General features: G+C 46.6%; 1 protein-coding gene and 1 pseudogene across 3 annotated transcripts in view; both read right to left on the reverse strand.

Moving 5' to 3' along the window:
* Window positions 1-5,109, reverse strand: part of TBC1D4 (TBC1 domain family member 4) — a 214,575-nt gene extending 209,466 nt beyond the window's left edge. For 2 of the 3 annotated variants that reach the window (XM_047755696.1, XM_047755694.1), the window contains exon 1: window positions 4,194-5,109. In XM_047755696.1, the coding sequence (XP_047611652.1) occupies window positions 4,194-4,691 (498 nt within the window). In that variant the 5' untranslated portion in view covers window positions 4,692-5,109. The remainder of the gene's footprint in view (window positions 1-4,193) is intronic. The other variant, XM_047755695.1, reaches the window with a different exon arrangement.
* A 1,700-nt stretch (window positions 5,110-6,809) lies between these two features.
* On the reverse strand, window positions 6,810-7,557 carry LOC125113164 (MORF4 family-associated protein 1-like; annotated as a pseudogene).
* Between the last annotated feature and the right edge of the window lie 3,497 nt (window positions 7,558-11,054).

The following is an 11,054-nucleotide window of genomic DNA, read 5'->3' on the forward strand; positions in this document are numbered from 1 at the left end:
ATCGGAGTTCCCGTCGTGGCACAGTGGTTAACAAATCTGACTAGGAACCATGAGGTTGCGGGTTCGATCCCTGGCCCTGCTCAGTGGGTTAAGGATCCGGTGTTGCCGTGAGCTGTGGTGTAGGTTGCAGACGCGGCTCAGATCCTGCATTGCTGTAGCTCTGGCGTAGGCCAGCGGCTACAGCTCCAATTAGACCCCTGGCCTGGGAACCTCCGTATGCTGTGGGAGCAGCCCTAGAAAAGGCAAAAAGACCAAAAAAAAAAAAAAGTCTCATACAAATCATAATTAACACCTTTAATCTCTAACAATATTTCTAAACATTAATGTTTCCTTTTACAATCTGGTAAAATATGCATAACATGAAACAACTGCTGCTTTCTAATGGGGAAATGGAGATAACGCTATGTGTTACATACCCTCTTTCTGAAAGCAAATAAAGATTAGTATTTGAAGAATATTAGCAAGCTTCCCAAGATTTTAGGTAGAGAATCAGGTAGTCTTGGCTCCCCTAATTCACTTTAAATCTACAACTCACTTTGGCCACTGTGATTTTTTTTTAGAATACGTAGAGTTAAGCACTTTTACTAGTTCAAATAACCGAGTTTGGCTGATATGCTTGAAGCCTGACACTCCTCCTGTACAAGACTACACAGGTTTGAATAAATGGGAAGCAACCTGTATCGGCGTAGACTTGATCTGGAACTGGTTCGTTCTCTCCATACCCTCACCTCTCTTTGCATCTGGGAGAAAGAGCTCTGCATCAGATCATTCCGGCAGGGCGCTGCTCTAGGTGGACGTGGGTTACCATCCTTAGGCTGACTCTGAACCACCAGGAAGGTGTGGAACCAGAGGGCACATCACTATGGCAACTCCCCACAACAGACCCAAGCTACTGCACAGAGCTCCCATCCCTGAGGTCACATATACAGCCACATCCTCTCCCTCAAAGATGAGTGAGTAGATATTCTGCAAAAGATTATCATATTATATATAGAAACCATAAATCCTCCATCTTGGTGGCTGGGCAGGAACACAAACTTGGTCATTCAGCTATGATCACCTAGATCCCAGCTGGCCCTAAATGGTCCCAAGTTATACTTGGTATGCGTGTATAATTTTGTTTGTTTGTTTGTCTTTTTTTGTATTTTCTAGGGCCGCATTCTCGGCATATGGAGATTCCCAGGCTAGGGGTCTAATTGCAGCTGTAGCCACCGGCCTACGCCACAGCCACGGCAACACGGGATCCCAGCCGCGTTTGCAACCTACACCACAGCTCATGGCAACGCCGGATCCTTAACCCACTGAGCGAGGCCAGGGATCGAACCCGCAACCTCATGGTTCCTAGTCAGATTAACCACTGAGCCACAACGAGAACTCCATGCTTGTATAATTTTAATGGTGCTCCCTTTTTCAATAAAAATTGTCCTAACTTAAACAATACATTATATGGTCATCCTACAGAGAGGCCTATTTCAGGAAAGAAACAGGCAAGAGAGACAAAGCAGAGGCAAATTTACTCAAGGATGTTCGCGGGCCTTCTGCTCCAGGCTACCTTCCATGCTTTGTTCACTGACTGTAGAAAACACTTAGGAGACTCTTCATAATAATATTAAACTCCAACTAAATAATTCTCCACCTTAAACAGAGAACTCAGCAGCAAAGCAAACAGAAGGGCTTCTTTCTTCTTATTTCAAAGGTGCTCAGAAGTATTCAGAGGGTCTACTCTATATGAAGCCCACTGCTGGATAGTAACAATGTCATGAGCCCATCCCTCTAACAAGTTCAACTGCAGAATCCTCACTTCTGGGAGTTTTACTTATAAATTCTACCCCCCCCCCCCCCAATCATCCTCTCTCCACTATTTCAAAAGGAAATGTGACAAAGAGTACACCCTATCTGACGGCACCGGTCCACTCAACAAATATTTATACTCAAGATCAAAAGTGACAACCCTTAGATCTCTGAAGCCAACCGTCAGATGTGTTTTGTTTAGCCCAGAAAGGATTCTTAAATGTTTAAAATACGTGCTGATACTTTACAATGTGGACTCATACATAAAAATCCAGATTTCCATTTTCTCTTGAGAAGTCAAAAGCAACAGGAACATTTGGGCTTATATTCTGTTAATGTGACTTCCAGCTGGAGCTGAGCAGCCCTTTGAGAAAGGACACCCCTGACTAGTCCTCCCATCCTCACTCAACCCTCTTCCCAGCCCTCTGAGTTTGTAACCCTTGATTTATGGCTGGAGATAATCCTTAGGCGGACAACATCTAGCCTTTCAAATTAACAGCCCTCTGCCAGGGACTCCCTAGGTTTGAAGCAAATCGAGATCTATAGCTTTAGATCAAAGGCCCAACTGGGAAATGGCCATAAACGGGAAAAGGTTTCTTTTTTTTCTTTTATCAAAAAGCCTTATGGCTTTCACTGCTCCTACAAGACCAAAAGGGGGAAATAAGCCTAAGCAGGTTATTATTTGTAAGGTAACAGCACATTCAGCCTCTAACATCTAAATACGAAATGAAGGTAAATAAAATAGGATGTTTTAAATGACCTTCCTATGAGTCCGGGAAAGATCCAATAGCCACATTGAGAAGTTAAGGTGCCATAAACCATAAACAAACTTTGGTCATCAGTGACATTAGCAATGGTGTGTCATGCAATCACCACCAAGAATCATGAAATAGTCCTTAAAGTCCTGAGAAAATGCAACTCCTTCCACCTTACTGATAAAACCTCAAAATTTAATACAATTTCCATGGTGGTAACTTATAAAGAACATGCTGCATCTGATTTCAACATAGGTAAAAGCTAAAAATAAATTTTGAACAAATAAGCATAAAATGAAATCCATTTTAATCATGTTTAGGATCCCGAGATAATCTGTAATATGACATTTTACCGTAAAATAGCAGCGGTCACTTAAAACTACTCTCTTCACATTGGGAGTTCTGAGTGTCAGAACATGAAACTAGTTTACAAAGTAACTGATGAAATCTGCCACAATGACCTTTTATTTCCTTCAACTCTGCTACAGCCCTTTTGTGAAAAACTACTGGACCAACACAAAGTATTTCAATTACAGATACTAATTATATTAATTTTTAAAAACTAAAACCTTATTTATAAGACATTTTTCTCACCTATTAATTGCCCAGCTACTAAAGAAACCACCACATAGTCCAACTGAGACTTTATATTTCGACAACACTATTTTCCCAAAGAATCTAACGTACTTGGCCCAACCATTAAATAACTATTATAAATGACAGCCTTTGGGGGGCTTTTGATATGGTAAAAACCACTTACACATTTTTTAATGGGGGGGGGGGGCTGTTGTCCCAGACAATCACTATGATAAAGATTAAGATTCCTCTCTCAAAAAGATAAAGGGCCGCGTCCGTTTTTGTTTTTGTTTTAAGGAAGTAAACACGCACTGTTTAGTAACAGGCACCTCGATTTTGTAAACCCTGAAGAAATGACACCAGAAGAGATTTTCACCTCTCTACGACAATGATTTTTATTTCACTCGAGTAGGTACCGACTCTCCAATCAGTGTGTAAAAAACTGCCCCCAAAAGGCTTCTTGCCACTCAACATGTAATCGCGCATTCGTATTCGGCGGACAATATGACAGCATCTAGTGTCTTCTCCCTAAGCCCGGCTCCAAATCAGCTTCCCAGATCTGAGACTGCAGGTGCTAATGTGACTCGGACGCACCCGTCCAAACGGGCTAAGATACAGGACTCGACCAAGACCGACAAAGAGTGTGAAGGCCTAGAGGAGCCCGGCCTTCTCCCGCGCTCCCTCTTAAACACGCTCATGCCTACACGCAAACGCTCAGCCAAGGCTGGGCATCTCCAGTCACACCCTAGGCACCGAAATCCTTCCGGGACGCGCCCATCCTCCTAGGGCGCACCAGCTCCTCCACCGTCCTGAGGCCACTCTCTGCCTCCCTCCCTCTCCTCTGTTCCTGCGGGTTTTCTGCCCCGCCGCCCCTTTCGCCCTCAAAAGCAGACTCCCGGACTTCGGGTCCCAGGAGCGGGACGAGCCTGCGCTCAGGCGCGCCACGTGGAGGGCGCGCGCCAGGAGCTGGACAAGAGACAGTCCTTAACTTGCGGTCCCACCGCCTGCAGCTCTGCCACACCTCTTCCCTGTGCGTTGGACCCTCCCCCGCGCCTCCCAGCCTCTGCTTGCCTGATTGGGGTCTGTGGCCCGGAAAACGTGGCAGGCCATCTGCGACTCGGGGTCGTCGGGCTGCGCCTTGATCAGGTAGGCAAAGTAGGTGAGGTCGTGGCTATTGTGGATGAAACGCGAGATGTGCTGCGCCTTGTGCTCGAAGATGAACACGGCCGGGTTGGGCTGAGCGGTCGCGGGGCCGGAGGCCCCCACGGCCCCGGCGCCCGGCGCGGGGACGCAGCGCAAGAAAGGCGCGCTGAGCACCAGGAGCACCTCGCGGGGCGCCGGCGCCCCGCAGCCGCCCGCCTCGGGCTTCTGACTGCGCCGGCGGATCTCGGCCATTAGCCAGGGCAGCATGGGCAGCGTGGTCCTGCGGTCCAAGCACGACCCCCCCACGTACCACAGCCGGAACCGCTTGTCGCCCGGTTTCCCGGGGCCCAGCTGTGCAGGAGCGCCCGGCTCGGGCTCCAGAGGGTGCGGGAACGGCTCATCCTGAATGCAGCTGGGGGGCTCCATAACTCGCACCTCCCGAGGGCACCGAGACGGTCGGATAGGCGTGCCGCCCGCCCAGCTCTCGCGTTGAAGCGCGCCGAAACTGTGCCAATTGCAGCGTCGGGCCCCTGCGCCCGCCTTGGCGAGACCCCGAACTCCGCGCTTCAGCGGCCCTGCCCCATGCGGCACTACCCCGGGCGCGGCTCCCAGGCTCCGGCGGCGGGCACCCGAGGAGCGCCAGGCAACAGGACTGGCAGGAGAGGGCGGGTTAAATCGTCATCCTCCTTTCTCCGGCTTGCGCCGAGGGCCGGACCTCCCCTTCCTCGTCCGCGACTCCTCTGGGTCGGAAGACCACGCCGAGGGCCCCGCGCCGCCGCAGGTCGCCGTCCGCTCCAGCGCTGCAGAGCCGCTGCGGCCGCCGTGCTCGCCCCGGGCGGGCACTGGGAGGCTGGCTGGGCGGGGAATGGGCTGTGGGCGGGAGGGGATGACTTGGGGCGGAGCTGACTCCCACCGGGGTGACCGACTGTCACCTGGAAGGTCGGGGCCGCGGGGCTTCGGCGGGATCGGTACTCAGCGAGGGCCTGTGAGAACTCTTTCGCTGGAAAATAACAAAAACAAAACGTGGCCTCGCGGGGGCCGCGCCTCCTCCAGTCGCCGCAGCCCAGCTCGCTGCTCCTCCTCCAACTGTTCCCGTCCCTCCCTCGCTCCTTCCTTCCTTCCAGGCTGCTGCTTTAATCCGGCTGCCACCCCGCCTCCCGTCCGGCGGGCAGAGAGCGTGTCCATAAAAGCTTATCTGTGAATTCACCTCTACGCCTCTTTCTCTGCCCAGGCCCCAGACCGCCCCTCCAATCCGCCCCTCGGGCAGCAGTCTTGCGCCTGGCACCGGCACTGCCCGGACCAACTCGGTTTTTCTAGAGTCGCCGAGATCTCCAGCTTCTTCTGGGCATCTCTGCTGCCCCCTGGAGGAGGGGGGGCACTCGCAATGGGGCAACGGGACTTTTTTAAAAAATCATACTTGCTTGGTTTCAATTCTTTTTAAAACCTACACAATAATTTTTGAGTCTTATATCTTAATAATCTAAAAAAATAAATCACGAAATCATGATGAATTTTTTTCCACTGCAAAAGAAATCTATGATTTTTTTTTTATTAGCACTTGCAGGGGCTTTGGTCATCCGAAAAAAAAATATTTTTTCAGAAAAGGCTTTTTAGGTCTTTGTGTTTCAAGGCAAATGAACACTTGTTACACGGTTGATTTTTTTTTTTTTTTTGGTCTTTTTAGGGCTGCACCCTCGGCATATGGAGGTTCCCAGGCTAGGAGTTGGATCAGGGGGATAGCCACTGACCTACGTCACAGCCAACGCCAGATCAGAGCCAGGTCTGCGACCTACACCACAGCTCAGGCAACGCTGGATCCTTGATCCACAGAGCAAAGCCAGGGATCCAACCTGCATTCACGTCAGATACTAGTCAGATTTCGTTTCTGCTGAGCCAGGAGGGGAACGCCCACGTATGATTTTGACCTCAAATACTGGTCAGGTCTACTACCTGGTGAACTGGAAGGGACTTGGTGGGCCTTTTCCTTCCTCCAGCCTCTCAAGGCTCTTGGTAGATTGTCTCTTTGATGACATACTCTTAAACCTCTGTAATGTGTGAGGATATTACAATAGTAAAGCGTGCTCCATCATTTCCTATTCAAACTTTTTTGGCGCTTAGGATCAGGTAGGTTGTCTAACTAAACTCACCTGACAGGTTTTACAATACTCACAAAGACAACATGTCACAAAATATAGCTTTCTTCCTATGTATCACTGAGATATTCAAGTTTCAAAATACAGGCCCAGCAATCTTCCATCTCCAACTACAATTTCATTCCTTCATTGTTCAGGAGCTACATGCAAGTAGTGCCTTCCCCTGCACCTCTCAAGTTGGAAGATTCTGACCCCAAGTCTTCTCATGGGTCTGCCAAGGTCCCAGAAAACAATCAGGTCACATGGGTAACAGCAAAGTACAAGACCCACCATTTCCAAAACAGGACAAAGTAACAAAAATAAACACGAGCCCTGAAACAACTTTAAAGTCCCCTATCCCTTATGAGAGTATTTTTCCAGCAAAAATTATTTTTCAAGAACCAAATGCACTGCACAATCTACACTTATATCAAGGTCACCAAACACTTATCCTCAGAGAGACTGTTACATGGTGGTAAAAACGTACACAAACAGGATAGAGAAAAGGACAAGCTGTTTCGATTTCTCCAGGTGTCAGCCCATCCTTACTAGCTGACCAGGGTCTATCAGCTGTGAACCCTTAGGGATGATTTGCTTTTCTCTATCTGCCAAACCAGCTCTGCCAACACCGCTCCCAGCTTCGCGGTCTCCTTGGCCTTCTCCTCCGTCTTCCGGCGCAAGGCCGGCACTCTTTCATCAGCCTCCTCCCTGGGATGCTAAAGGTGATTCAAGGCCTTCTCCTCTGAGGTCTCCACTGCGTTTTCATTTGGATGAGCGTCTTGTCCACCTTCCGTAACTCGCTCCTGGTCCTCTGATAACGCTCTCACGTGCTGTGGGGCGAGAGCCACGATACCCTCCCGCAGCCTGTCCAGGACTGGAAGCAGCAACTGCTTCAGATCTTCCTGGGACTCCAGCACTGCCCCTCCCTCCCGTGCCTCTACCTCTTCCAGGTCGAAGAGGCGCATCTTTCTTTCCTGCCTCATCTTCAGAACCGCATCTCCCTCCCCCCACCCCCCAAACCCACCCCCCTGCCCTGGGGGACAGTCCATCACCAGTTACTGCTAGAGTCAAACTTTCCTTGTCAGTAGTGTTCCCGAATAATTTTTTTTTAGATTTCCCCTTATGCCTTTTGCTTCACAACTGCTCTGAGAGGAAACCGCCTTGCAGGAAAACTGCAGAGCAGCGAACACGATCACAATAAAGTATTTTTAACTCCAGTTTCACTTTAAAATATAACATGCTGTGACAGACATGAATCGTCCTAGCTCTTAGTGCAGCCAGCTTCTTAAAATGTGGGGAAAAAATTATATTTTATTCATTTTATCTACCCAGCCCAAAACTAGTGTAGAGATTTCCCACCCTTTCATAGGTAGTAATATATATTTCCAAGGAACTCAGAAAACATTCTAGGGATAAGTTAATCATTCTAATTTTAAAGCAGAGAAGTATTTTTTTTTTCTTTTTAGCAAATTGGACTTTCATTCTTTTTACCCTTACTGAATGAAAATTCAGAGTTAGGTAAGTGGTAAACCAAGTAAGTGGGAAAGACACTGAAAGTTCCCCATTTTCTCCAAGGTACATATAGGAAAAATGAAAGCCTCCCCCTTTATTTATTTATTTTGAGTTTAATGTTATTCTTACTATAAAGCCTTGTGACCCTTTTTTTTGTTTTTTCCTTTACAAGGCCATTATGATCACTTGCCATTATTTCTATTTCAAATTTCTGAGCGCACCCTAGTGGCTCTCTTATGAACACAATTTAAGCTCCAAGAGCTGGAGGAATCAGGCTCCCTGACTTCAGACTATACTACAGATCTACAGTCATCAAAACTCTATGGTACTGGCACAAAGACAGAAATATAGATCAGTGGAACAGGACAGAAAGCCCAGAATTAAACCCACGCACCTGCAGCTAATGAATCTATGACAAAGGAAGCAAGAATATACAATGGAGAAAAGACAGCCTGTTCAATACGTGGTACTGGGAAAACTGGACAGCCACATGGAAAAGAATGAAATTAGAACACTCCCTAACACCATACACAAAAATAAACTCCAAATGGATTAAAGACCTAGATATAACAACCAGACACTATCAAACTCTCAGAGGAAAACACAGGCCAAACACTCTCTGACATAAACGACAGCAACATCTCCTCAGATCCACCTCTTAGAGGAATGACAGTAAAAACAAAAATAAACAAGTGGGACCTAATCAAACTTCAAAGTTTCTGCACAGCAAAGGAAACCCTAAACAACATGAAAAGACAACCCACAGAATGGGAGAAAATCTTTGCAAGTGAATCCACTGGCAAGGGATTCATCTCCAGAATTTACAAACACCTTCTGCAGCTCCATACCAAAAAAAACAAACAACCCCATCCAAAAAGGGGCAGAAGATCTAAACAGACAGTTCTCCAGAGAAGACATACAGATGGCCAAAAATCACACGGAAAGATGTTCAACATCACTCATGATTAGAGAAATGCAAATCAAAACCACGATGAGGTACCACTTTACACCAGCCAGAATGGCCATCATCCAAAAGTCGACAAACAGTGAGTACTGCAGAGGGTGTGGAGAAAAAGGAACCCTAGGACACTGTTGGTGGGATTGTAAATTGGTGCAACCACTGTGGAAAACAGTGTGGAGATTCCTCACAAAACTCAAAATAGAACTACCATTTGATCCAGCAATCCCACTCCTGGGCACCCACCCAGAGAAAACCATGACTCACAAAGACACATGTACTCCAATGTTCATTGCAGCACTATTTGCAATAGCCAAGACATGAAAACGACCTAAATGTCCATCGACAGAGGAGTGGATCAAGAAGATATGGTACATATACACAATGGAATATTACTCAGCCATTAAAAGGAATGAAATACTGGCATTTTTAGCAACATGGATGGACCTAGAAATTATCATGCTAAGTGAAGTCAGCCATACAATGAGACACCAACATCCAATGCTTTCACTGACATGTGGAATCTGAAAAATGGACAGAATGAACTTCTTTGCAGAACAGATACTGACTCACAAACTTTGAAAAACATATGTTTCCAAAGGAGACAGTTTGGGGGGTGGGGGGATGTGCTGGGGTTGTGGGATGGAAATCCTATAAAATTGGATTTTGGTGATCATTGTACAACTATAAATGTAATGAATTCATTGCGTAATATTAAAAAAAAAGAATTTAAGCTCCAAGATAAAGACGTTATTATTAATTCATTAGATTTTCTCATTTAGGTTACTCGCACCACCACACCTTTGTGCAAGGTAGAACCACGTCTTCACCTGCAGAACCTTAGAGAATTGCATGCACATAAAAAAAGTGTTCAGTTATAGTTTGATCACTCAAATTTGGAGAAAAAAAAGAGGACAAGATACAATTTTAAATGTTTGGCAGCTGTTTCACAGAATATGCAGTTCTATCATGCTCACTCAATGGTGGGGCAATAAATCAACCTCTGACCCCCAACCCTTCCACTTTCAACCCCACTGCTGCCCCCAAAAGGACAAAAGAATATATGCTCATGAAAAGCATGTCTCACGATCTGCAAGAACTATCTCCTGAATAGTCTTGTAGGCACCTCAACCTATTGTATCTGACAGTGAACACATTTTTAAAGTGCTTCTTTTTAGACAATCCCAATATTATAATGCTATCAGCATTCACTGGAAGTTACTACATTCAGTCAAATCCTAGTTTACAAATTATGCTAGATGAGAAATATAAGGACCTGAGCTAGAGTGGTGCTATAAGACCACAGAAGTTCCTGGCAATGTCTTCACTTGTTTCCTTGCTTCCAAGCACAAGTGTGCTCTTTCTTTTTGTTCTCTTTCTCATGTTTCTCTCTGTGTGTCTCTCTCTCTCTCTGTCTTTTCTCTCTCTTCCATTCTATGCCCTTCCCTAACATTTACTGTTCTTCTCTGCTTCAAAATCTCTAAACGAAGACATTTCCTAGAGCTCAAAGCACAAATTTTTCTAGTCTTATATTTGCCTCTGCTGGCACCCCTACTCCCTCACCCAGACAGCATTTCCATTTCCAGATGCAATCATTACATGTTCAGGTCTTTATGGGGCTTCGTTGGCTTCTTCCTCTCCCTGATTGCTCTTGCTTCCTACCACCCGCAACTTGAAACTCCCCCATCCTTCACTACTGAAACACTCATCTGTTGTTTAAGACCCAAGTCAAGAGTCATATCTTCTGTAAAGTTATTTTTTACTTCCCCAGTCAGAGTTAATGGCCCCCTCATCTTGGATCTTTCTTTTAAAAATACATTTCATTATTATAGCTTATTACATTTATGGCTCTTGGGTGATCTGCCTGTGTTCTCCACCACAAAGAGAGAATCATGGAGTTCCCATTGTGGCTCAGTGGTGATGAACCCGACTAGTAACCATGAGGAAGCTGATTCGATCCCTGGCCTTGGTCAGTGGGTGAAGTATCGGCATTGCCATGAGCTGTGGTGTAGGTCGCAGATGTGGTTCAGATCCCACATTGCTGTGGCTGTGGCATGGTCTGGCAGCTGCAGCTCCAATTCAACCCCTAGCCTGGGAACTGCCATATGCCACAGAAGTGACCCTAGAAAAGCAAAAACAAAACAAAGAGGAGTTCCCATCGTGGCGCAGTGGTTATCGAATCCGACT

The sequence above is a fragment of the Phacochoerus africanus genome, chromosome 13 (genome assembly GCF_016906955.1).
Source record: "Phacochoerus africanus isolate WHEZ1 chromosome 13, ROS_Pafr_v1, whole genome shotgun sequence".
NCBI lineage: Eukaryota > Metazoa > Chordata > Mammalia > Artiodactyla > Suidae > Phacochoerus > Phacochoerus africanus.